Raw genomic sequence first — 27,969 nt, 5'->3', positions numbered from 1 at the left:
TTAATACATTTGTCTAATTATGAAAGACAGGAAATGAAGGAGTGGTGCTGAGTTCAGGAAGTAGCGGATTTGTGCAAAGAGCCCATTGGGATTTTCTCTCTTTCTTTTTTTTCCCCCTTTTTTTTTTACTTAATCTTGTTTCTAATCCTTTTTTTTTTTTTAAACAAATTATGGATTTACACTTTTCCCCCTTTACCTGTATGGATTATGCATTTGCAAATAAACTTGCCTTGCCTACCAAAGTTCACAGATAAGGAGGTCCAGTTTGATCTAGTTTAGCTAGCAAAGCCAATGGAGGTTAAATTTAAGTCCCAAAGTCAACACAGAGGTCTAGTTTAGGTACAAAAATCCAATGTGGAGGTCCAGTAAAAGGCCCAAAATAAAAATGGAGGTCAAGGTTGAGTCTCAAAGTCAATATGGAGGTCTGATTTTGGTATGAAAGTCATGATGGGAATCCAGTCCTAAAATGTGGACGTCCAGTTTGGAGACCATCGTGAAAATGGAGGTTCATCTGGACTTCACGTGACCTGAGTTGAAGTTCTTGTGGCGGCTCAAAGGTGCCAACTGTTCCCGCCATTCTTTCTTAACGAGATCTGCGGCGACAAAGCGGACCGCACGCCACGCCGGTGACACGCTGACACACCAACAGTGTCGCTTTCGTGTTGCCGGGATGAAGAGGCCGGACGAAGGAGCGAGAGGAGCGATCGGGCGCCATATGGCGGCGTAATCTGGCCCAGGTGGTCCCGTCGGCTCCAATTAGACTCTTGGGAATCTTGAGCTCATCCCCAGATGACGTTTAGTTGGTGGCCCACTGGCGAGCTGAACTTCCTTAACAGATCAGCCTCTGCCAACTTTTGGGGTTTTTGACCCTCAAGTGCGTTCCAGAGCAAACTTCGATACCTTAGCAATAAGCCAATCACAAGCCAGAAGAAAATCCTCCGTGGAAAAGACAAAATAAGTGTCAGACTTTTTTCTGTAGCGTCGCTATTTCACGGAGATTGTTTTTGAGAATCAGGACTTGAAGGGCAAGTCAACCCAATTTCGCTGCTTTTCCACCAACAAGCCCAGGATCTTTGAGATTTGGGTAAAGGAAGTTCTTGGTTGTAAAAGTTCCGCACGGAATTTATAATTGTGTTTCCACAGCGTCTTAGAATCCAAATGAATGTGATGTCTTACTTTATGAGTTTGATGAGCCCAACCGATGTAACACCCCCAACCCCAAATTTGACCAACCAATCAGCCTTGGTCAGTTCCAGCCTGGCCCAGCAAGATCCTGCTGCTGAGATAGTGCTCGGATGCCCCCTGGGGAATTTAATCGCCCCGGAAATTGTTGTTGGTGGAAGGACACGCAGACTGAATTTTTACCAAGGTACATTGAAAAGTTCTCCAAAGGTTGCGGCGGTGGAAAAGCCCCTACAATATGTCCATGCAGCCCCACTAGTCTAAATACAGTATTTTGGTTAATATTGCGTTGGTGGGATATGAAATAAGCAGCAAAATCCAGCAGATTGGATCAATATCAGAAGGCGGCCATTTTGAGTGACGATGACATCACAGTTGCTCAGGGCTCAAGTAGCAACCAATCACAGCTCAGCTTCAGAAAACAGATGTGCTGTGATTGGTCCTTGCCTTCCCTTTCAACGCGTGTCCTCGAAGATCCTTTCACCAAAGTCTCAGTGAGGACGACTTTGTATGCCTTGAGAGCGTAAAAGTGCTTTACACGTTCTATTCAACATGCGAGCTCCGTCTTTGCTTGACCGCGATGACAGTCGGGACACGTCTCAAGTCTTTTCCGGCGGTCAACGTCTTGACCCGATCACGCAGTCAGCTGATCGCAATTCTGTTCCCCCACCAGACATCGGATCTTCCTCCACCAAGCCTCCGAGAGATTCTTGATCTTGTCCGGGGTCTTCCTCTTGAGGGTCAGACTCTGCGGCCGTGCGGCGGCGCTTCTATCGTCACCCGCGCTAAGATGGCCACCGCAGCCGTCTTGCGTCTGTTGGATGCTGGCCAAGATGGCCGAATCAAAAGCCTCCTTCAGGTTCTTCTGCGTCAGCGCCGAGCACTCGGCGAAGCCGGCGGCGCCGAGCTGCTGCGCCAGCTGCCGGCCCTCTTCCGAGCCCACCGGGCGCTCCTGGTTCCGGGCCAGTCGGATCAGCACTTGGACGTCTTGGCGCAGGTCCAGCTGGGTGCCCACCAGGACCAGCGGCGCGCCGGGACAGTGCCGGCGGATCTCAGGCACCCAGCGCCGGCTCAGGTTGCGGAAGGAAGCGGGTCGGACCACGCTGTAGCACAGCAGGAAGACGTCGGCGTTCCGGTAGCAGAGCGGGCGGAGGCGCTCCAGCTCATCCTGACGGGAAACGAACTGGATCAGGATGGGTTTGTTTACGACACACGTCACGGCCATCTGAACGGCTGAAAGTCAGGAGGTGCGCCGGACACGATGCAAATTTGCATAATGAGCCGGCAGTGGCGGCTTCAAGGCAAAATGGCAGACTCATTCTTGAGATCTTCATGTGGACACAAAGTGAAAGGAAAAGAAGAAGACAAGTCGACCCAATTTCCTGCTTCTCAGTAAAACTGTCTTCAGGGGCAGATTATTTTTTTTAAATATATATATATTTATAATATTGTGGTTGTGTTACATATTCGAGTTTCCTGTTTCCTGGTGAGTCAACAAAATTCACCACCACGGTTGACTCATATGCAACGATTCAAATGTTGTTCATTATGTCTACTATGAAGACATGCTTCCAATTTTTGCAATTGCGTCTGACTCGAGTCAAAATGGCAAACGTTGTCTTTACCAGCATAGCTACTCATGATAGATAAGTCTACCAAATACATATTGTTAAGTGAAAATGGCTCCAGGAGACGATTTATTTATTTTTTAATCCAAGACAAAAGTCGGGGGAGCTTAAAGTAACTCAGTAACTACTCACTGGCACTGCTAAGACAACTAACCATTACTTACGTTGATAGATCCATCCCCAACTCCCCATTCCTATCAAGACGACACAAACATGGAGGACGGGAAAACGGACATTGTAACCGAAGTTGTCAGGTGAGAAAGCGCGCACGTTGAAGGTATGCCTTTACCTGTCCTGCCGTGTCGCACAGCTGGAGTCGGACCGGCATCCCGTCCACCACCACCAAGGCTGAGGAGACAGCGGAAATGCTTGCTCAGGCAAGCTCAAGCTAGGCTATCTCGGGCTTAGCTAGCTCAGGCTAGGCTAATTCACTAGCTCGTAAAAACACAATAAACAGGTGTGTTTAACTCCATTAGTAAGAGCAGGAGGTGATTCCGCTGACGTGAATGGCGATTCTTACTGTACAAGAGTGTGTATGTTGTAGTTTTAGGACATTTGTGGTGGTGGGTTGGAGAGGAGGGGGGGTCATAAATCAATCTGCTTAATAATGGAGGTCTTAAATGAATCTAATTAATAAGGTGGGGCATAAAGCAATATAGTTGATAACGGGTTTAAATCAATCTGGTAAAAATGGGGGATAAAAAATTAAGATGATTATTAATGGGGTCATAAATTAATATGGATACAATGAGGGTCATATATTGATCTGATTATTATGAGGTCAATACATCTGCTGAAATTGGGGATAAAAATCAAAATGTTGTTAATATGGCTGATATTGTGGTCATAAATCATAGGGGGGTCATGAATCAATGTTTCTAATGGAGTCATGGGGGCCATAAACTAATCACTTTTTTGCATTAGTTAATTCGTGTTTTTTTTTTCTATATTGATCAGTCATCTGACTAGATGGGTTGTAGGACTTTACAGGTCCGACAAATGACAAGTCACATCCCCAAAGCACCCGTGGGCACCAGCTCGTACCTGTGAAGTTGTCAAAGGCAGTCGGCACGTATCTGGCGGGATACCCGTTGGTGGTGTAGCTGATTACCAGGCTGCTCTTGCCCACAGCGCCGTCTCCCACCAGGACGCAGTTGACGCGGCGCTCCGGCGCGGGGCCCGATCGCCGCCGCCTCACGCCCAAGTGCAGCGGAAAGTGGCGGCGGCACGGCGGGGAAGGCGGCGACACCGGCAGCGACACACGGCGAGTCCTGAGACCGCTCACGTCCCCGGGCAGCATTGCTGGAGAAGGAGAAGGAAGAGAAAACGATGAGGAGGAGCCCGCAGTGTCAGAATGTGAGCATCCTCACGCGTGCACTCCGCAGGTGTGACGGCGTCAAAGTGTGTGTGCGTTCAGCTTTCTCCAGATTGGCGTTCTGCTGAGCGCGTGCACCCGCGCTAAGGAGCTTATGCAGGGTGTACACGCGCTTAGCAAAGCATTGCAGAAAAAAAGCAAAGCATTGCAAAGTCAAACAAACATGCTTCTACTATATCTATAAAAGCTTATAACTTTAAATATCCTTGGGGTATGTAAACTTATGAGTGCACTGTATGAACATTGCCCTTAAATAGAGAAATAAATAAGAAATCAATGTACATGAATGTTAAAATACAGATTGTGCCAAAAAGAGATGTCTTCGGGCGTGTATGTATGTATATGTAAATACAAAAAAAAGAGTTGTAAACAGAGGTGGCAAATCCAGGTTCAGAAAGTATATCCCTGCCACGGTTTGGTTTTAGCCGCTGATGCTAGCTAGCTAGCTCCCTAAAAGGTAAACAAGCACCATGGGAGATAGCTAGGGAGCTAGCGAGGGAGCTAGCGAGGGAGCTAACTAGCTAGCTAGCACCAGGGGCTAAAGCCAAACGGTTTTGACTTTCTGGACCTGGATTTGCCGCCTCTGGTAGTAAGATGAAATGTAAATGTATTTTAAGTGTACTTTTAACGTAGCTACCACTAGAGGGAGCCAGCGCACCACTACCAGTAAAACACTTTCAAAATCAGTAGCGTACAATAATTAGAAATAAAAATAAAACTCTTAGCTTTACAGATGATGTTAATTATTTAAATATCAACTGTAGAAATATAAACACACTACAGTTCATCTACACGTGAGAAATTTTGATCTGTATAGAAATTGCTACAGAACTGATATCAACTAAATAGACATCAAATACAATCATTTTTTCCGCAGTATAGATAAACCACTTCTATATAACTGATATTTGCATAGTTTATTTCGCCTATATTGATAAACTGTATCGGCATCTATCAATTGATATCTTTAACTTCCAGTGCAGGTATAAATCATGTAACAGTTAATCATATAATATATGACTTTTGTGGATATCTACTATACAATCAAGTGATTTATGACTTGTATAGTAGATATCCATAAAACAAAGTGTATCGATGGAGTTGCTTCTGCGTGCGTGTGCGCGCTTCAGTCAACATGTCAATCAAAGGTGACGCCGGACTAGCAATCATGTGGCGCCCTCTTGCGGACAACACACGTCAATCCAACATTTCAACTGATGGGGAACTCCGTTGGGAGAGCTGATAGTAGAATCCAGGTCCGGAAAGAAAAACCCCTGCCCGAGATTGGCTTGAGCCGCAGGTGCTTGCCTTGTACTCAACTGGCAGGGAAACGAGCTCGTCTCCACCTGTTGATTACAATTTAGCACCTAGCTGTGGCTAAAGCCAAACCGTACACTGTTCCAAGGTTGTTACTTCCTGGGCCTTGATTCCGCAACCCTGATAATACACTGGGGGTCAATTAAAGGGGGGGGAAAAATGAACTCAATTAAAAACTACAGCGCTGGTTCTTTTAACATTTTTCCCATGCGGGTGTAACACTTTGTACTAACAATATTTGTCACCTTTGGAGGCTCCGAGTGGGGACATCCATTGACAAAATGCATTTCCCAGCCCCTTACCTTATACTTAACCATCACAATTGTTTGCCTAACCCGAACCCTTAACCTAACCCCAACCATTACCCAATTCAAACCTAAACTCTAAAACCAAGTTTTGACCCTTAAAAAAGAAGTCTTGAGTTGCGAGGGCCAAAAAACGTCTTCATTCTGTTGGTTAAAAACTCATGTTGGTCCTCACAATGTAGTATGTACAGGCACACACACACACACACTTGCAATCTGACACACACACTCACTGACTCTCACTTATTTATTCACTCACGCTCTCAGACACGCAAACATAAACACACATCTGCATTCTCACACCACAACACACACACACACGTGAAAACACAAGCACAAGACATGCAAACACACTCTCATACACATAAAGAGACACACACACACACACACACACACCATCTCTCTGGCTTTCACGCACACAAATCCCAAAGATTAAAAACAGTGACGCAGGCAGTTGCCATGCTAGTCATGTACACGCTTCCTCCCCTCATCTGATCAAATCTCATCACAATCTGTGCGTTGCAGGCAAACACATTAACTCAATTTAGAGATTACACACACGCGCGCACACGCGCGCACACACGCGCACCCTCCTTTCCTCTTCCCCCTCACGTCTCTTTTTGATGGGATCAGCTGAGAGACGCTTCCCTCGGGCTCCCTGGGGGGACGTGGCGGCGGTGGGCCTCCATAGTTATGGCCCCGCGGCCATCTGTCAGCGTGCGTATTGACGCAGCCTCCAGAAGGCCGCAACATGTGCGCATTTAAATGAAGAGCGCAACTTTCCCAGGACACGCCGGCCTGACCCCGCCAGCCGCCGAACCCCCGCACCAGCCAGCCAGCCCGTCCCCGAGTCCCGCCTTCACCCCCCCCCAAGTCACACGACCACGAGCGCCACCCGCCCCTGTCGGACTCCGCCCACCTGCTCCTCCCTGCGGGCATCGTGATGGATCTCCACCTTGCATCGGGGTCGGATGCTGGCTTTGGAGTTTTACAGGCACAAAAGCACAAAAACACAAAAAATCAAACCCAGAAATCGCTACGGTGGCTTCCAGTAAGTCAACAAGGACCGTCCGGTACCAAGTCCAGGCAGAAAGTTCTAGTGCCAGAGAGAAAAAATGCTCATTGAGAATGAAAATTCTAGAACTAAAAGAAAACTCTAGCCTGACTGAAAATTCAAGTGCTAAGAGACCTTTCGAGTCCAGAGAGAACATTCGAGTATGAGGAAAATTTCCAGTCCTGAGATACGTTTTTGGTCCCGAGCAAGAATTCTAGTCCGGATGGAAAATTCTACAGCTGACTGAAAATTGTAGTCAAGAGAGAACGTTGTAGTCCAGAAGGAAAGTCAACAAATTGGTGGTCCTGAGAGAAAATTCCAGTCCTGAGTTGCATTGCTGGTCTTTGAGAAAACTCGAGTTGGGAGCAATTCTTGCCCTGAGAAAGTTTTATTCCCGAGATCAATCCAATCCGGAGAGAAAATGCTAAACCTGAGATTCATTTCTATCTCCGATTTCTAATGTCTATCTCTGAAAAAAATTCTAGTCCTGAGATCAAATTCTCCTCCAAAGAGAGAATTCTAGTCTCAAGGGAAGGCAAAAGTCTTCAGTGAAGGTTGCAAGCGCACAAAATAACTCGCACATCCAGAAAGGTACAAGAATCCAAAGAAGATGCAAGTCCTAAAAGAGATTCCAGAGCAGAGAGTAGATTCTAGTCCTGACAGAAGTCAAATGTCCTCTGAGATGGTCTTCGTAATTTAGCGAAGACTCTAGGCCAGATGGAAGGTTCTTGTCCTCAGACAGAGGACTGGTTCGCAGTCAAAGTTTGTAGATGGGAGTTAAGGTGTGAGTCTCTAGAGAAGGACCGAGTTCTGAGAGATGTCCCAAGTCAAGTTTCAGTCCCGGTTCGAGTCCCGACATAAAGTACCAGTCCCAAGAGAGGGTTCTTGTGTAGGGGGAAGGGTTTAGTTTGGAAAGAAAGTTCTTGTCCAAGTGAAGGTTTTTTTTTTTTATCCCTGAGAGTCCATTCAAGGCCAGAGTGAAGGTTCTAGTCCTGAGAGAAGATTCCAGGCCAGTGAGAAGATTTTAGTCCCCGTAGAAGGACGGAGCCTTCAGAGATGGTCCCGGTAGAGAAGATTCTGGGCAAGAGAGGAGGTTCGAGTCTTTAGACAAGGGACTAGTCCGCAGCCAATGGTTCTCGCTGTGAGACAAGGTGTCCGTCTCAGAAGAAGGACCGAATTCTGAGAGATGTTTCTCTTCCCAAGTTAATGTTTTAGCTCCGGTTCGAGTCCCAAGTGAACGTTTTCACTCCCAGATAAAGTATAAGTCCCAAGAGAGCGTTCTTTTCGAGAAGGTACGAGTCCCCATGCGGAGGTTCTACTTTAGAGAGACATGAGAGATTCTAGGCCAGCGTGAAGGTACTAGTCTAGAAGGAAGGTATTAGTCCCAAGGGAAGGTTCGAGTCTGAGAGAACATGCTGGCTATTTTTGAATGGTTTGATTTCCGTTTCCATTTCTGTGCTTGAATCCCGTCGCTTACGATTAGCGTTCCTAAAGCTCTCAAGATTTTGCTTGTGCATAAATGGCGCAATTAAAAAATCATTGTGTGTGTGTGTGTGTGTGTGTGTGTTGGAGGTGGGAGGCGGGGGTTCCGAGGGGGTCTAACAGGATCGGTCTTGTGTCTTGGGACAACAATGGCAGCAGCATCAGGGTCTGTGTGTGTGTGTGTGTGTGGGGGGGGGGCACACACTTTTGCTTTGTGGCTCGGTCAACAGGCGTGTGCCACGGGTGTCGTCTCGCCCCCCCCCCCCCCCCCCCAAGCCCACGCCTGCTGTCCGAGCCACCATGAGAATGTGAACACCCGCCCCCTCCTTTTGGACCCGCCCCCTTTCATGAAAGGCGTGCCGCTTCTTATCAAAGATTGACAAGCCATCATTACAATCATCATTAAGACGGCGGCACAATGCAGCGTGCGGGGGGGGGTTGGGGTGGGGGGGATACACAGACAACGCTGCCTGGTGCGTGTGTGTCGTGGGGGGGGGGGAAATAAATCCTTTTTCAAAAAGGCCAATTGTGGTTTTGCTTGGGCTGATGAATTAGACTGATTTGAAAATGACCGTTTTTTAACAGTCAAGAGATCATAATTTGTCTATAATTAATGTGATAACTTCATGAACAATTTTTTATATCTTTAAAAAACTAATTTTCCCACCAAGATGACATCACCTGTGCTGAGGACCAATCATGGCTCAGTTTACTGACCAAACCCTGAAAACAGGCGAGCCGTGATTGGTGGTCGTTGCCTGCTTCTTCAGCACAGGTGATGATGTCATCATCAGTCGACAGCAAGTGGAAAGTTTTCATTTTCAAGGTGTTCATTGGAAAAAAAATGGACAAAATAAGATCTTTTGACTGTTGAAAATGGCTCCATGAGTCAAGTGTCCCTTTCAAGTTGTTCTGCTCCGTAGAATGCTACGAACTATTTTTGCTGCTTTTGTTTATGTCCGCCGTCGCCTTTTTCGTCACAGTTGCAATTTGTATCTAATCTGTTTTTTCTGCTTAGTTTGAACCACCGATGATCGTATTTGTTGAAGGATTACATGAATTATTGGCATCTACGTTTGTCTGATCGCGCTTATTTTATGAAGTGAAGAATGTGGTGCGACAAAAAAAAACAATTTGGGACTTTTATTTTTAACTTTTAAAGACATGATTTTGCATCATCTGCAAGACTGTCAAGAACATGTTAGCAGCTATTCGAAGTATGTAAAAGGTTAAGCTTCTTAGCAACTGGTATGTTGTGGTCATATTTGGATGTCATGTGGTATGAACTGAAAGAAAAAAACGATTTATTTTTTACAACACATTTTTCAGATTTTCATTTCAATTTGATTTGCGTGGCTAGCTAGCTCGCTTTGTTTAGCTAGCTAATTGTTAGCCTCATAACTTTGGTTTAAGATTTTAGATGTATGTGACCCTAAATTATAGATGTCCTATTGTAGATACTGTAATGAAATATTGAATGTGTTTTTATAATAAATGAAGAGCATGAAAACTTGTTTCATGTTGACGATCGCTGCTAACAGTCACATGTTCAAATTGCTACCAAAGCTGTTGCTTGTGTGTCACAAAATGTTACTTCAGGACTTGCAAAATGCAAATGTGAATAGGGGGTGCAATGTGGGGGAGGGGATTCACAATAACCTTCATTGGAGTTTGTCATTAGCAAAATTCTTCCCCCCAAAAAAGTGTTGCTTCATCAACTTCTTTTTTAATGCTGTGGAGCATTGTGATGGGGCTGAAAGTGGTGGGAGGAAGTGTGTGTGTATGGGGGGGGGGGGGGACTGTGAGGGGGGGGGGTTGCGTGGCACATGACGCTGCAGCAGTGGCAGCTGGCGGCCCAGCTTGCAAGGGCCATCTCGTCACAATGGAGAGCCTTCCCCCGGGGGCCAGTGATTTAGGACAGGGCTCTCTGGATCTGGATGGACCGGCCCCCGGAGAGACCGGCACCCTCCTCCCCTCTAAAGCGCCCCCCCCCCACCCCGAGGCTCCTTCCTCTCAGCCCCCTCCCCTCTTCCCATCGTGGATAAGCTCTCTCCTGGGACGAGGAGCATTCCTGAGGTGTAGCGCGCTAAGGCAGGCTGGACACAATGGGGCGGGGGCGGGGGCGGCGGTGGAGGGGGGGGGGGCGGGGCGGGGGGGGCGGGGCGGGGTGGGACAACAGGTGCGTGTGGATCCTCTGTCCCGCAGTGGCAGCTGAGAGATAGGAACGGGGGGCTATTATGGCGCCATTAAGCACCGCTGCCCCAGCGATGGGCTGTCGCACCTCTTCTTCTGGAACAAAAAGACGGCTTTTCATGTGTAACCTGGTCTTCCGACGACCCCCCCCCCCCCCGTCCCCGGCCTCTCTTTCATCCACATGGTCCAAGGAGCACCTGCCGCCCCCGATCGGCCTTGGGGCCTCCAATCGGGATCCCGACGGCCACTTATCCCCAGCGGCGGGCTGCGTTTTTGGTACCTGGGCCTCACGAGCACGTTGCAATTACACAAAAAAAGAAACAACTGAAATTATATCACAGAAAAGTTTTGAACGCTCTTAGGAGGTCGTTTTGGTACGTATTAGGGCCACGTATAAATATTTTTTTCTGGGGTAGTAAAACTCCCAAAATAAAACACAAGTTTTTTTTTCTCCCCCCAGGAGCCAGTGATTTAGGACTTGGCAGAAAAATACTCGGACATTTGCAAATTTGCGAGAGAGAAAAAAAAAAACCTCGTAAATTTGCCACCTAGCGTGAGAAGCGGCCGTTGGTCCCGGGGAACGAAGGATCGAGCGGGCGACACACACACAACAGCAGATGTCCGATCCCGCCCAATGAGGCGAGGGAGACGTCGTAACGTTCATCTTCCGTGAACAAACCGGTTTTCTCGCCACATTTCACGAGTTCCTCCTATGCGAGATCTCGCGAGACGGGACGTTAGCGGAATCGGGCCTCAGGAGTGAAACACTCGTCAATAGAAACACTGATGAGTCGAAATTCTACTTGATCAATATAGTAGAATTATTGCCAATTAGCTTGCTCACCTGTGGGATGTTCCAAACGGGTGTTTGATGAGCATTCCTCAACTTTCTCCGTCTTTTTTTTTGGAACGCGTTGCAGTCATAAAATTCTTAGTGATTATTTACTAAAAAAACAATCAAGTTGATCAATTTGAACAACGAATATTAGGGCTGCGTATCAATTCTAATTTCTAATCTTTGGAGGACAAAATCAGCACCACACATTAACAGAAGTCCAGAGCTGTTGATAGAGAAGGATTTCATGTGTCGTGTTCACTTCCTCTAAATGCTGCAAATACTTCCAATACAAACACATAGCGTAATTCCCAATTCCAAATAATGGCTGCACTTCAAAGCTGATGACACCTCTGGACGAGCGCCCGCCCGCCTGATGGTTGCTCAACCTGGCCCCGCCCACTCCACCACATCTAAAATGAGCAGTGGTACAGCAGATTGTTTGGGGAAGCCACTCAATATCCCACAATATCCCGCAGCCCCCCCCCCCCCGCCTGTGCTATCCTGGGGGGATCGGCCGTATTTGGTTACTGCAACTCCTCCATTGTGGCCCCGCCAGGCTCCCATGGAGGCTTGAAAGGCTGTTTTTTTGTTTTGTTTTTAGTGGGAGGGGGGCAGGTGTGTACATCTGTTCAAGTCAAGGCAGATGCTCGTGGTTAGGATAGAGACGGAGAGTCAACACAGACGAGGAGGGGCGGGGCTTCCTCAATTGACGCCGCCTTCCTCCGATTGAGCGAAAAGGTTTTCCCTCACGTACGATTCGCATCCACTTCACCAAAACTGTTTTACAAAATCTATTTCACAAAACCCATTTTAAGGAAGCTTTATTTATTTTTATTTTTTACATAATTCATTCCATGAAATCCATTTGACAAAGTCTATTTTACAAAATCGATTTTACGAACCCCTTTTTACAAAGTTTTATTATTTCATGAAATCCATTTTCAAAAACTCTGTTTTATCAAATCCATTTTACAAACATATAACAAAATTACTTTCACAAAATACATTTTCTGTCAAGTTGTCATTTGCCGACGTCTAAAGAAGCTGTGAGTCTATTTTGATGAAGTTGCTGTTTGACTTTCACAAAGGAATCAAAATGGCAGATATCTGTTTTCAAATGCCAGGACGAAAGCAATAAGAAAGAAATGCAAGTAAAAGTAAAAAGTAGTTATCTGAAAAATACAACTTTAGTACATTGTAGACTGATCAAAAAGCATCTCCCGCATTCCCGCGCTACAATGACGTCACATCCCGAGGTTTTGCTAAAAAAAAAAAATTGTGTATGTAGTTTGAGCATGCTTGGCACGCTTTCCTAAACATCGGCTCGCGAGTGGCCTCGCACAGACCACGCCCCCCCCCCCCCTTTATTACCGTGGTATAATGCTTACTGCTACACCGAACTTTCCTCATGAATATTCAAATGCGGAGCAAGCCGTGGTGGTCCACTGACACACAAGGAAAAGGTGGAAAAGAAAAAACAAGTAACGACGAAGCGTCCCGTCAGCTCGCGCGCATGCGCGTTATTAGGAAGCGTGACATCGATTGTCAAACATCAGCAGCGTGGCTCAAAGCACGCGTGTATTGATAATCCTCCTCCCATATGATCGATATCGTGTGATGGGCGCCGTGTTTACGTTCCCACGAGTGACCATGTGGTGTCTCCTCTTCGGGGAGAACCCCCAACCCTTCCCACCCCCTCACCATATGGCCCCTGAGGGCCCATACCGTTACAGCTCCTTAACATGCTTGCAGTCGCGGCAGCCCGCGCCGGACATTGGAGCATAGAGAGACGCGATTCAGTCAGGGGCTGGGGAGGGGGGGGGGGGGCAGATGGCGTGCATGGGTCGGGCCGCGTCTTAAGGCGTGTCGACCGACGTGGTCCTTCACTGAACACCCACAAGTGCCGCATAGCCGACATCCCCGCTCAACACTTTCACACACATAATCACACGCACTAACATACACGTGCACAAACTTACTCTAAAAAAAAAAAAAAAAACACTTTCGAAGTACAGTAGTTATCACACATACAAGAGATTGGAGAGGAACCGGAAGTATAGAAGCGAGCCAATTTGGAGCGTTTTTGAACAATCCACGACCCGGATGTGGACGAGCCAACGTGACGTCACCACAAACAAACAAACAAGGGGCGTTGGGTCTGACGTCACAAGTGACGCTCACAGCGCACCGGGCAGGGATTCAATAACCCCCCCCCCCGCCTCTCGCACCCACGCGCACGCGCCAGATGTGTGCATGCGCGTGCTGTGTAGGGATTGTTGGGGGGGGGGGGTGCACGTGTGTGTTGGGGGGGGGGTTGTTGGGAGGGAGGGGGGCTGCCTGCCTGCCTGGGCCAAGCGCGCGCATGCTGTTGTTGGGAGAGGAGCAGGTGCGAGCTGAATTAGCATACAGCTGAGGGGGAGGAGGGTTAGGGTCCAAGTAGGGGACGGGTGTGTAGGGTGGGGAGTGGGGGGCGGGGGGCGTCTCATCTGTAGATGAGGGGATGAAAACAATTAGGCAAGCTCACATTTTGTGTGCCAAGAGTGTGCGTAATGCGAATGTGAGTTTCCCTGTTGAGGCAATAAACTTCTTTGGGGAAGTTTGAAGGCAACAAAAGGAAACCAAAACAGCTCGTCCCATGTCAGCCATTCAAGATTTGGAAGTTCTCATCAAGTCTACTAAGACAAAAACAAAGAAAAAAAAGTTTTTTACCTAGAAATATTTTTCATGCTGTTGGCCGAAGAATAAGTCAACAAAATGAAATTTGGCAGATCTCGCCACAAAACTCCATCAACGTAAGAATAAAAAAAGTTGTGATTATGATTTTACATCTGTTATCATGCAGCCATGTTGTTGCCGGAGAAGAAGTTTGAAGGCTACAAAAGGAAACAAAAAAGGGGACAACTACACTTTGGAAGTTTGAAAGATCTCATCGACAACACAAACTCCTGAAAAGTTACAAAAAGTCGGTTGCAAAACTTCCATCGCGCAGTCATGCTGTTAGCGGAGAAGAATAAGAAATTTGCAATTTGGAAGATCTTACAACACAAAAACTAATATTTCCATAACTTTCATCTTCTTGTCATTGTGTAGCCATGTTGCTGTTGTCGGTGGATGAGAAGTTTAAAGACAACAAAAGGACATTAAAATAGTTACATATGTCAAATGTAAGAAGATGTCATCAACAACACAAGTTCTTTACAATTATACATGGGTTCGAGTCGCATGTGCTGTAGCAAAAGGAAACAAGAGTCACGTGACGTGCCAACTATTTGGAAGTCGCAAAACGTCCCCCTTTAAAAGTTTCATATTTCCTATCGTCCGACCAAAATGCTGGCAGGACGAAGAGGCTCCTGGTGTGTCGCGGGGAGCGCGCACGAGGGCCAGATTTGAGGGTTCAAAGGAGGAGGAGGAGGAGGAGGAGGAGGAAGAGGAGGAGGTTCATTTGCATGATATTAGCATAGCATGTATATAACCGGCTGCAGGCGGCCTGCGCCGGACTGCCGCGAAGAAAAGAAGACGACGAAGACGAGGACAGACAAGAAAGGAAAACATGTTGGACTTTTCGTCAAGGAAAGCAGAAGGACATCTTTGTTTGGGATTATAACGCCACTGGAACACGTTTTTTTCTCCCAAATATATATATATATATATAAATGATTAGTAATTTATTTATTTTTAGTTGTTAGAATTTTCCACCTTTCATCTCGGGTGAAAGTTTTGGGATTAACCGTCTCGCGGTACTTTTTTTTTTCCTCTCCGGGACGCGCATGCGCGGTGGCGCTTTATGAGCCGCTCCATGCATCTTCTTGCCGGGCCCGTTTGAATTCTTTATTTATTTATTTGTATTTATTTATCATGTATTTATTGAAGATGCTGCTGGGCGTCGCGGTGCTGCTCGCCTTGCTGTGTCAGGTAAGTCGCACTTGGATGAAGTCCTCCAGTGAGAATTTGGGAGTTGGGAAAAAAAAAAGTGGCTAAAAAACACATTTCGCTTGGCTTCTTTTCGACGGCGTCACTCGCACGCACAGGGCTTGTGCTCGGGCGTGTTCGAGCTGCGCCTGCAGGAGTTCCTCAACAAGAAAGGCGCGCAGGGCAACAGGAATTGCTGCGGCCGCGGCGGGGGCGGCGGGGCCGAGGGGTCCCCCCCCTCGTCGTCCTCCTCCTCGTCGTCGTCGTCGTCGTCCGCACAGCAGTGCGCCTGTCAGACCTTCTTCCGGGTGTGCCTGAAGCACTACCAGCCCAACGCGTCGCCCGAGCCGCCGTGCACGTACGGCGGCGCGGTCACGCCCGTGCTGGGCTCCAACTCGTTCCAGGTGCCCGACGCCATCCCCGAGAGCTCCTTCAGCAACCCCATCAGGATCAACTTCGGCTTCACTTGGCCGGTAAGCGGGCGGGGGGAATGGGGGGGGGGCGCTGGGGTGGTGGTGATGCGTGCTGGGGGGCACGTGCGGCGTACGTAGGCCTACGTGCAGAGGCTGCTCGGAAAGTAAATCGATTTCAAATGTTGCGCGCAGTCTGGTGGTGTTGCCTTTGTTAAAATCAGAAATCAGAGTTTTGTCTATACAGAACAATGGCTCAATGGATTTTGTTCAAAATGTCCTGAAATGTGTACCTCGTCCTCTCTCGAGTATAGCTTGGTCTGGTGTTGCCTTCAGAAACATTCAGAAATCACACTTTTTCCTACAAAACAACTACCCCCCCCCCCCAAATGTATTCTTCACTCTCTTTCTCTCCCCCGTCTCTCTCTCCAAAGTTTCTCTCTCTGTCTCTCCCCTTTCTCCCCTCTACCCCCCCTCTCACTCTGACAACCCCCCCCCATGTCCTTAAATGATGTTCCTGGCATCTATCCATCCGGGTTGTTTGATGTTGCCTTCACAAACAATCCGAATTGACAGTATTTTCCACAAAAAAACTGCTTATTTTGTTCCAAATGTCCTTAAATGTCCTTGTTATGCATCCGCCCGGGTCAAGTTCGTCTTGGCTGGCAAGCGGGTGGATGGAGCCGAAGGGAGGAGGGGGTCGCGGTGGGATGTTTGCGTGTTGCTGCTCCAAGGATTGACGTATGCCACCGCTGACCAAGCCGTTTGTCTCCTCAGGGGACCTTCTCGCTCATTATCGAGGCACTGCACACTGAGTCCAAAGATGACCTGTCTACAGGTAACAACAATTGAAGCGCTCTTGGGCAGTGATTCTGTCACTTGCCACTAGAGGGAGCCCACATAGCACCAGTGTTGTTTGCACAAGCTCCCAATGAGTGAACATGGAGAAACAAAATCGCAAAAGCCGCTTCCCCGCCTCCCCCAGAGAACCCGGAGCGCGTGATCAGCACCATGAGCACCCAGCGCCACTTGACGGTGGGCGAAGACTGGTCGCAGGACCTGCACACGGCCGGCCGCACGGAGCTCAAGTACGCGTACCGCTTCGTGTGCGACGAGCACTACTACGGCGACGGCTGCTCCGTCTTCTGCCGGCCCAGGGACGACGCCTTCGGACACTTTACGTGCGGAGAGCGCGGGGAGATCGTGTGCGACGCTGGCTGGAAGGGCCAATACTGCACCGAGCGTGAGTACGCACGCACGACCGTGCTTGTTTGTATGTTTATTTCAGTCATCGATTAATCTGTTGATTCATTTCGATTATTCGGGTAAAAACTAATAAAATAAAAAAAACTAAACTAAAAACTAAAATTGCTATAAGTTGACGTTGTATCCTTAACATTAAAGAAAACAAAAACAGAAATAGATGAATTTACAACAAAGAATAACTTCATTAACATATTTTAGTCTGTCACTGAAAAGATTTGAAGTGTATCAATTTGCTTAAAAGTAAAATAAATAAATAAATAATCCAATAAAAATAAATGAGTGCCGCTGCCATCTACTGTTGTGGATGTGCAATTACACTACACCCCCCCCCCAAAAAAAATGCTCCTACAGATCAAATATTTAAAAAAAAGAAGTTTTTTAAATAAAATAAAAAGAGAGAGAAGAAACACGAAAAGGCTAAAGAAAATGGGGGGGGGGGAGAGGGGAGATAATATAAAAATGAAAAAAAAAAATCAAGGGAAAAAGTAATGGCTGAGAAGTGAAAAGTGGAAAATTAATATATATTTCTTTCAATGACACTCATTGTTCATTATTTCAGCAACTTGGATGTCTAAGTTAGGGAGTTTTTCATGTACACATTACAATCCAGATTGGGGGGGGGGGGGGGGCTGAGGGGTGCAAAAGTCTAGCAAAATAAAAATCCTATTCAAAGAATGCAGAGTGACTTTGCCAGCAGAGCCAGTTGTTACGCAACAACAACAAAAGTGCTTTAAAAGTTATTATTGGGAGTAGGATGTGCTGTTAGAAGGGAACTTTTTGGGGAGTAAACACCCCTTTAGCATCCCCACCCCCACCACAAGCCGCCCCCCCCCCCCCCACACACACACACTTATGCGACACACGCGCGCACACACTTGATTTATTCCAAGGAAAGTTTTGGGGTGAATAATGTCACGCGTGCCATAAATTGACATGCATGCCTTGTGATTGGCTGCCACTGCTGGTGGTGGTTTGGGGTTCGGGGGGGGGCAGGGGGCGGGGGTTCGTCATTGTTTGAAGTGGGCAGCTGCCGGCAGCTCTCAGACAATGGGGCAGCTGTCGCACGCTGGCAACACACTCGCCAGCTGTCCAATCTTATCTATTAGTGTGTGTGCGTGTTTTTAGGATGAATAGAAGAGTTTCGAACCGCAGCTAAGAAGAAAAAAAAAAAGCTAGAGGCTGGGGGGGGGGCGGGTTCAAGAAGGATGAGGATGGGGGGCGCACATACACACACACCAACACACAAACGCAATCTTATTCTAACAAAAACACATGCTAACAAACAAAACTACACAAACCGACACACAGACATAAACACACAAAAACACACTAACAAGCAGACACGATCACAAATAAAGCCACACTAACACACAGACATGCAATCCCATCGCACACACACAAAGAAATCCACAAAAACACACGCGCACACACAAGTAAACACACGTATGTGAACACAAACACACACATATGAACACACTAAGAAACAACACACAGACATAGTCAACACAACACAAGAAATACACAAACAATCAGACACACACTCACACACAACACTAACAAACACACATGCAATCCAATACACACAATTACACACACAAAAGCACACACCAACACACATACTAACAAATGCACAAAAACAAACATACTAAAGCAGAAAAAAGCCCCGCCCCCTTCTCCCCCCCCCCAAGTCTGAAATTCAAAATAAATAAATGCAAAAATCAATTCTTTTCTTCCTTTCTTTTAGCAATCTGCTTGCCAGGCTGCGACGACGAGCACGGCTTCTGCGAGAAACCCGGCGAGTGCAAGTAGGTTCTGCCTCAGCGGGTGGGCGTGGCCAACCCATGGCATGACGCGCTCTTACCGTCGTCCTCTGATTGGTCCACAGATGCCGGGTGGGCTTCAAGGGGCGCTACTGCGACGAGTGCATCCGCTACCCGGGCTGCCTGCACGGCACCTGCCAGCAGCCCTGGCAGTGCAACTGTCAGGAGGGCTGGGGGGGGCTCTTCTGCAACCAAGGTGGGCGCCACACCTGGCCAAAGGCCCACGTTTTTCAAAGCCTGAAAAACAACGTCATGATGCATGATCAGGGATTAGTTTCACATCTCAGCACTGCCCCCTGTGGAATTCTGGTGCAACTGCGACTACCGTCAAATCCAGTAACAATAACACACAATGAACTTTCCAATTTTTGTTTCTTAAGGTCGCTGTATAATATGCCCCACCCCCTTGATTTGTTCTTTTTTGGGCAAAAACTTGATTATTCACAGGATTTTCCAATATATAGCTTTTTACTAGCTGTTAAAAAAAAAAATTCATGTTGTAAACAAGTGTGAAAGTCCTGCATGTTTTCGAGGTTTCCCTCCTCCAGCACACCTGATCCATTAATCAGGCTTGTTTTCAGGCTCATGCAGAGCTCGCTGATGCTGTGTTGGATGAGGGAAACCTTAAAAAAACAATGTGGGCTGCTGTCCTGCATTTTTTTTTTTTTAGATGTTTCCCTCCTCCAGCACACCTGATTCAACCACCAGGATCGTTTTCAGGCTCATGCAGAGCTCGCTGATGAGATGAAAATTTGAATCAGGTGTGTTGGATGAGGGGAACCTCGAAATAAAAAACTGCAGACTTTCCCAGCTGTCACTTGGAGTCTCAATGTGGCCCTCAATCTTTCCTCATAAAACCGAAGTATAAAATCCACCACGTGTTTTGGCTCCTGCAACCTCCGAAAAAACGATCTGTCGGGCCAGAACCTCCCCCGTCACAATTTGGCAAATTTCCTATTTCTTCCACAAATCTCTCTCGCTCTTTGACGATGGAATGTTTACAAATGTACAAACTGAAAAGTGATTTCACGGGCCTCGTCAACGGATGTGGGGGGCCCGATCTGGCCCCCGGGGCCTTGGGTTTGACACCTGTGCCTTCAAGAGTATCAGTCGTCTGTAAAGCCAATAGAAAAGCTAGAAGAAAGTCATAAAAGAAAAGTCTCGTGCACTTGGAACATGAATTTGATGCTTGAATGTTCCAGCTGCGGCCTTTACGGGTGGGGTGGGGGGGGGGGGGTCTTTGGGGGCAGCCAGTTGTCGGGGGCACAAATAATTGAAAAGTGCAGCCCGGTGGGACCTGCAAACATCTGGCGGGCCTAATCCACATGCGTGCGTGTCATGTGTCCAGATCTGAACTACTGCACGCACCACAAGCCGTGCATGAATGGGGCCACTTGTAGCAACACGGGTCAGGGCAGCTACACCTGTTCCTGCAGGCCCGGCTTCACCGGCGCCAGCTGCGAGAGCCAAGTCAACGAATGCGCCGGGAACCCCTGCCGCAACGGGGGGAGCTGCACCGTGAGTCACAAACACACACAAAAACACGCACGCGCGCAAATACGTGCACAAAAGGTTGGATGGGACAGATGTGGATTTTTTTTTTTTTTTTTTTTTTTTTGTAGGCCGATGACGATATTTGGTAGAATAAAATTCAGATAATCTGAAAAATGTATAATGAAGGAAATAACCTCATTTTTTTAGTCTTTACGGCTCACAACAATCAAGATGTAAATTAAGGGCAGAACATTTGACCAATGATATTTGTCGAACTTGGGCGACAGGCGGTCCATTCTGAGAAACCCCCGAATTCCGTGAACCCCACCCCAAAAAAGTTGAAAAATGTACATAGTTACATAACATATTATTATGAATTTTTATTGGATTTATTTTTAAATAATACTTTGATTTGTGTGTGTGTGTTTTATTCAAAAAATGAGGGAGGGTGGAATCCAAAATGTTAATAAAAAAAAAAGTCACTAAATATGCAGGGCTCGACTGTAGTTTGAAGTTGTGATTTCACCATTCACCAGTAGATGGCAGACATGTCTTAGTTGTGCTACAATACGAGTGGGCCTGATGTTGTTGTTTTGCGGATTTGAAACTTTTGAGTGAGTTCGGGGGTGGGGGGTGAGGGGGGGGGAGCGTGCTGAGTTCTTGCAAACCACGTTGGTTTCTTGTTCAGCAGTTTTGTGCCGTCCTTGAATGGGATTTTTTCTGCAAGAGGGCCCTTTTGCACGGGGGACAAATTAGTCGGCGGTGGTTATTTTGTGGTTTGCTTTCCGACCCTTTGTTGTTGGGTTAGGAAGCAAATGTTTTGCTAGTTATAAAAAAGAAAAAGAGATCTTGGCAAATGAAATCGGCCCAACCATTCATTGGTCAGACCCCAACGAAACACTAGCACACGCGCACAAATACACACGAATAAACCCTAAACACACGCAAAGAAACGCGCACACGTAAACACGGACATTCAAAGAACGCCGACACGTACTCAAACAAACACACGCAAACAAACAGACACTCCCGAACCACACGCGCGCACACTTGCCCGTTTCCGGAGCGTTGCCGGCCGATGACGCCGCCGTCTCCCTGCCGCCCCGTCAGGACTTGGACAACACGTACAGGTGCGAGTGCCCTCACGGTTTCTACGGCAACAACTGCGAGCTGAGCGCCATGACGTGCGCCGACGCGCCGTGTTCCAACGCCGGCCGCTGCAGCGACAACCCCGACGGCGGCTACTTCTGCCAGTGCCCCACCGGGTACGCCGGCTTCACCTGCGAGAAGAAGATCGACCACTGCACTTCCGCTCCCTGCTCCAACGGTACCGTTCAGCGCAAACACTTTTATGGCGCCAACAATTCAAAAAACCATTGGGTCAAAAGTAACTCAATTATGGAGCAAAAATGGAGCCATCCACTTTATGGCCAACTTTGAGTCATTCTGTATGATCATTTTGAAGAAGAAAAAAAACATTCCAGAAAGTTGGCCCAATGTTGGGCCAAACTGACCCAAGTAGTCAATCACCCAACTTTCTGGGTTGATTTGTTGTATAAAAGGGCCCAAATTCTTTCTGTTTTCTGTTTGTTTGTTTTTTTACAAAATGATCATACTTTTGTCTCAAAGTTGGGTCAAATTGACCCAAATAGACAATCTGACACAACTTTTTTTTTTTTACAAAATGACCCAAATTTGTCCCAAAGGTGGGTCAAATTGACCCAAGTAGAGGATCTGACCCAACGTTCTGGGTTCTTTTATACAGAATTACCAATTTTATTTGTTTTTGTTTTTTTGGTGCAAAACAACCCAGGTCAAATTGGGTCCAATAGACCCGTTTTCCCCCCTTATATATATATACAGTATATATATATATATATATATATATATATATATAAAAATAGAAAATGAACACGTTTGGACCCAAAGGTAGATCAAATTAACTAACCCAAGGAGAGAATCTGATCCAACTTTTTTTTTTTTTTTTTTTTACAAAATGACTAAACTTTTGATAATCTGACCCAATTTTGAGTTTTTTTCTTGTTTTGTTTTTATAGAAAATGACCCAATTTGTGTCCCAAAGTTGGGTCAAATTAACCCAAGAAGAGAATCTGACCCAACTTTCTGGGTTATTTTATACAGAATGACCAATTTTATTTGTTTTTGTTTTTTTGGTGCAAAACAACCCAGGTCAAATTGGGTCCAATAGACCCGTTTTCCCCCCTTATATATATATATATATATAAAAAAATAGAAAATTAACACATTTTGGACCCAAAGGTAGATCAAATTAACTAACCCAAGGAGAGAATCTGATCCAACTTTTTTTTTTTTTTTACAAAATGACTAAACTTTTGATAATCTGACCCAATTTTGAGTTTTTTCTTGTTTTTGTTTTGTTTTTATAGAAAATGACCCAATTTGTGTCCCAAAGTTGGGTCAAATTAACCCAAGTAGAGAATCTGACCCAACTTTATGGGTTGTTTTGTACAAAATGACCCAATTTTGACCCAACTGTTTTTAGAGTGAAGGCCTCAATTCACCATTCCGACGCCAGGACTCAGGAAGTGGCCGGACATCTTGCGGCACCCGGCGGCAAGCCACACGGCTCCCTTTTCGGAACCGGTCCTGACCCTTCCGTTTGTGTTCTCAGGTGCTCGTTGCGTCGATCTGGTCAACTCGTACCTGTGTCAGTGCCCGGACGGCTTCACGGGCATGAATTGCGACCACACCGGCGACGAGTGCTCCTCGTACCCCTGCCAGAACGGCGGCACCTGCCAGGACGGCGTCCACGGCTACACCTGCAGCTGCCCGCCAGGGTACACAGGGCGCAACTGCAGCGCGCCCATCAGCCGCTGCGAGCACAACCCGTGCCACAACGGCGCCACCTGCCACGAGAGGAACAACCGCTACGTCTGCGCTTGCGTCCCGGGTTACGGCGGACGCAACTGCCAGTTCTTGCTACCTGAGCACGCCGCCATCCGGGGCTCCGAGGTGCCCTGGATGGCGGTCGGGTCCGGAGTGGCTCTGGTGCTCCTGCTTCTGGCGGGATGCGCCGTGCTCGTCGGATTCTTCCGCTCCAAAGTCCAAGGCGACGGTCTCGGCGAAGTGGGCGGCGAGGGCGAAACCATCAACAACCTGACCAACAACTGCCACCGCGGCGAGCGGGACGGCGTGATGGCGCCGACTCCGGGTGTGAAAAACATCAACAAAAAGATGGACTTGTGCAGCGGGGCGGACCCCGACGAGGGGGTGTCGCCGGGTCGGCGGGGCTACCACGGCAGACCGGCGCCCGCAGACTTCAAGCTGGTGCGCGAGGTCAACTGCGAGCAGGCGGCCAAAGACGCCATGTTGGAGGCGGCCTGCGAGGACAAGTGCCACTCGCTGGACTCCTTCGAGTTTGAGGAGAAACACAGCAAACGCTTAAAATGGTAGGAAAGACGCCAACCCAAACACGTTTGCACACGTCTGCTTTTTTTTTTACTGAATTAAATGCACGTGTGCCAAACAGGTCATGATGATGCGCAAAAGTTCAATGGAGGCAATTGAACTCTTGAAGACATTTCACTTTTAATCCAAAAGGCTTCTTTGCTTCTAAATTGTAAATAGAAAGGAAAAAAAAACACCTAAAACGAACAAGTGCAGATGCCCAAGATGCCATCCAGGCATCGGCATTTTCGATCCACAACTAAAAAGGCCTTTGATGAAAGCTGAAACATCTCAGAACCGACAAAAGTCCAGTGTCGACTCTCCCAAAAATATTTGCCCATACAATGGTTTCCCTTTCCATGTTTTTTCCCGGATGTGGAAATCGAACAAATACATAAATGTATACTTTTTCCATCCTTACAGAGGAACGGCCATTTTTAACCACGTGATCCTAATTATATGAAGCGTCATCATTCGACACCTCATATACTATACTGATGATCACAATTCTCAGTTTAAAAATAGATTACAGACAGATTATTTGAATTTGGCAATTTCCAGAAGACGCTCGGTAGGCAATCTGGAATATGACCTTAAAGTATTGCGTCATTTCTGTTTTCGATACTCTGGAATTTATGAGATCAAATTGCATATTTGTGCAGGAAGCTATCAAAGTTGACATGGCCACAGTCGCGGCTAACGCTAAATATTTTCTCTCTCTCTCTCTCCGCAGCGATACGTCGGAAAAAAGTAGCCCAGAAACGTCTGCATGTGCGGACAACAAGTACAAATCCGTGTTTGTCATGTCGGAGGAGAAGGACGAATGTATAATTGCAACTGAGGTGAGTTGTCGGCCATCTTGACGGCGCTTAGCTTTTGACTGCGTGCAACGCAGATGTGAAGCTGACGTCGGCAACCTCTTTCACATCTGTGTTGCATGGCATCGAATCCAAGCTGGCAGAAGAATTGTAGTAGCGCACTTCGCAGGTGTTAGTGAGCTCCATGCAACACAGATGTGAAGCCGTTGTCGGAAAACAGTGCTTTTGCCGTTGGATGGAACACAAAAATGGTCCGTTTTAAATGCTACGCTTTGGGCTAATGACTGTAGGCGTCGTTTGGTCGCATCTGACGGCTGCGTTCGATACGGTGGACCACAGTATTGTGTTGCCGTGTTTGCGGTAGCCCCTTTCGAGTGGTTAAATCCTATTTGCCAGACAACTTTCTGCGTTCGCCTCGGCTGCTCCGAGTCCCGCTCTTTCTTCCCCACTGTTGTAAACAGGGGTGTTCCGCAGGGTTCCACTTTGGAGCCCGTGCCGTTTTAAAGTGCTACCCACAATGAAGTGAAGAAATATTTGCACATTTGCTTAATATCTGTGTTGCATGAAGCCCAACAACAGCTGTTAACTGCCATCCCATTCCAGATGTTTCCGACAAATGCTTCACATCTGTGCTGCGTGGACTCGAAACACTTGTGGGACGTCAATTCCATTGGACTTTAGGGCTGGGTAAAAAATAAAACAAAATACAGTAATCAATATCGAATCGATTTTCCTTTTCAAGCCCTATTGCGATTCATAAATCGATTATTTTAGAAATCTCTTCTTTTTCCCATCATTTCTTAAGAAATCCCTTTTCTTGGTATCTAACTGATTTCTTGACATTGACTGTTCACATCAATTGAAAAGTATTTTCTTACATTTATGAAAGACATGACTTATTGCACTTAAAGACAATTTAGTTATTAAATTAGATTCTGAAAATATTTTCATCTCATCTTTGCTAAAGTTGACTGTTTGTGTAACACACGTGTTACTTTCATTAAATCTATTGACCAGGTAGCGCCTGCGCAAAATGAACTTTGGAATTGAATATTTGTGGACTTTTTATCATGTTCTTGACATTTAATGCTGCAACGTAACTAATTAATATCGGATTGAATTAAAGTGAATGGAATCGAATCGAAGCAATGTTTTACGAATCGAAATGGGACGGATTGAGGGAATTCGAACCGATACCCAGCCCTATTGGACTACTTTTCCCAATTGCTCCGCCAGCCTTGCGATGACTCCATTGCAAGTCGGATGCGAAGCAAAGCTGAGAAATGTCTTTTCCTAACGGCGGTATGCGTTGCAGGTGTAAAGGGGCCGGCGACGGGCTGGCTCATTTTGCTGTATGGGAGACTTTTTATGCTCCCGGATGAGACGCTGCTCTGCGCTCGCTGCTGCTGCTGCTGAGACCTTTGACTGATATTCAGACTGAGCTGGTTCTCGACTGGAAACGTCGGTGGCCTGCCGGATGGGAACTGGCGGGCTCGCGAACACAAAATGTCAAGTTTACGGTTAAACGTAAACGGCCACTTAGCTTTCTGTTTTGCCTCTTTGTCGGGCATCGGGGGTTACAAATGAAGACAAATATGAAATGGACGGCAGGAGAATTATTATTATTATTATAATTTTTTTTTTTTAAAGGCGCCAAGATAGGATTTTTGTTTGTTGTTGTTTTTTGCAACATTTGCACCCAGGCCTTTTTTCTCAAACCCAGGAACCGCATCAAACGGCGGATGTTTGGCCATACTGGCCTCTTTGTAAAAAAAGAGAAAAAAGAAAAAAAGAAAAAAAGCGTGCTCACTCGATGAATGGAAGTTTTTTGCCCTCCAAATCCGCCCGTGACAAAAGTATTGTTGTCCTCGTCTTCCTCTGAATGACTTTCTCACACAGATTTTTGTAACATAGGGAAGAAAAAAAAACAAGAAAGTTATGATTTAATTTAAGTTAATTTAAGCATTTTGTGTTAATCTTATTTTGTATTGTATATTTGTGCTTGTTTGTCAGGATTATTTAAGTTGCTTTCTTTTAACAGATAATGATGATATTTGCAAAGGCACTTCAGGTCAATGGGAATAAAAAAAAAAAAAGTTATTTAAGAGGGATTGTGCTGTACATTGTATTCTTTTGCTCTTTGTCAATGAAGGAATTAGCCAAGACTATTTTTCCAAATAATAAAAAGATGCTCCGTCCTCGCTGGTGTGGCCTCCATCTGTTGTCTTCGCACCCGCCCAACCCCGCGGCAGACATTTGAATGGAAGCACTGTTGGCCGCCACCCCGACTTGAAAGTGTCTCCCTGGAGACAGAAAAGTCGAGGTGGGGGGTTGGGGGTGGGGGGGGTCTATTCATGCAAGACAATGTCCCTCCCTCCGCTACATTTCACATCAACAATGGTTGGGCCTCTCAAGTTGGGAGAAACTTAAGAAAAATAATTTGTAGCCAGTTTTTGGTTTGCATAGCGCTTGGAAGACCCTCTAAAGATCCTCTAAAGCCCCGAACCCAGGCTGCTTGCATGCCTCCCTCCTCCAACACACCTGAATCATATCATCATGATTGCTATGAGGCTTCTGCAGAGCTTGCTAATAAGATGCTCATTTGATTCAGCTGTGTTAGAGGAAGGAGACATAGAAAACTGGGCTTTCCAGCACCAAATCTTTAGATCCGAGGGAGAATAATACAATTGAAAATTAAGATTGACAGGAAAGTAAAACCATGAGACTTATTTTTTTTGTTGGTACCCTGTACATCCACTTCTGAAATGAGCTTCACATCTGTGTAGCATGACGTCGAAACCAAGTCATCGGAATTGTGGTAAGCAGTCTGATGATCCTGCACCTCAATAACACTTCACAAATCTCAGTCAACTGAAATACACAAAATCGGCAGCGCATTTACTTCATAACGTGTTGCATGAAGTATAAAAATCAAAACAAAAAAAATTGTGCCAGTTTCTGGTTCGCAAAGTGCTTGGAAGACCCCCTAGATGTCTGTAAATCATTATTACACACACACACACACACACACACACTGGACAAGCACACAATGGCGCCACTCACAAAAGGCCCTCAGCCCAACACTCGGCATGCTGGGGGGAGCGACAGATGTTGTCCACCGGCAGATGGACTGTCGCAAAAAAAAAAAAAAAAAAAAAAAGTTCAAACATGGTGTGTCGCTCCCCGGATTTGAATGAGGCTCCTTGTTTTTCGTGACAAATATTCAAATGGAATATAAATGGCGGACACCATCCAACACAGATGTGAAGAACTTGACAGAAACACTGTACGTTTTTTCCCTCCAAAAAGTCACCTCTTGCGTTAAAAGGTGAAATTCATCACGTTATAATGTGATATTGAACTAGTGCTAATCTGTTTTTCTTTTGTAAGTTTATTTTTGTTTGGGGAAAAAAGTTTGGAGGGGTTTCTCAGTACAGAGACAATTCTCT

At 46.5% G+C, this 27,969-nt stretch overlaps 2 protein-coding genes across 2 annotated transcripts; one reads left to right on the top strand and one right to left on the bottom strand.

Annotated features, from left to right (window-relative positions):
• Positions 1 to 69: 69 nt before the first annotated feature.
• Positions 70 to 4,222, bottom strand: LOC144055021 (rho-related GTP-binding protein RhoU-like). The gene is made up of 4 exons (XM_077570572.1): positions 3,855 to 4,222; positions 3,100 to 3,158; positions 2,975 to 3,004; positions 70 to 2,350 (listed from the first exon to the last, which is right to left on the bottom strand). Exons 1-4 carry the CDS (start codon positions 4,108 to 4,110, stop codon positions 1,817 to 1,819), a joined length of 879 nt encoding a protein of 292 aa, XP_077426698.1. The 5' UTR covers positions 4,111 to 4,222; the 3' UTR covers positions 70 to 1,816.
• A 10,675-nt stretch (positions 4,223 to 14,897) lies between these two features.
• On the top strand, positions 14,898 to 26,718 carry dla (deltaA). The gene is made up of 11 exons (XM_077570570.1): positions 14,898 to 15,286; positions 15,403 to 15,756; positions 16,471 to 16,531; positions 16,679 to 16,936; positions 18,704 to 18,764; positions 18,845 to 18,975; positions 20,128 to 20,297; positions 21,384 to 21,600; positions 22,927 to 23,704; positions 24,436 to 24,544; positions 25,836 to 26,718. Exons 1-11 carry the CDS (start codon positions 15,230 to 15,232, stop codon positions 25,839 to 25,841), a joined length of 2,202 nt encoding a protein of 733 aa, XP_077426696.1. The 5' UTR covers positions 14,898 to 15,229; the 3' UTR covers positions 25,842 to 26,718.
• Positions 26,719 to 27,969: the final 1,251 nt, after the last annotated feature.

This window comes from Vanacampus margaritifer, chromosome 7 (genome assembly GCF_051991255.1).
Source record: "Vanacampus margaritifer isolate UIUO_Vmar chromosome 7, RoL_Vmar_1.0, whole genome shotgun sequence".
Lineage (NCBI taxonomy): Eukaryota > Metazoa > Chordata > Actinopteri > Syngnathiformes > Syngnathidae > Vanacampus > Vanacampus margaritifer.
This window is presented reverse-complemented; position numbering and strand designations above follow the sequence as displayed.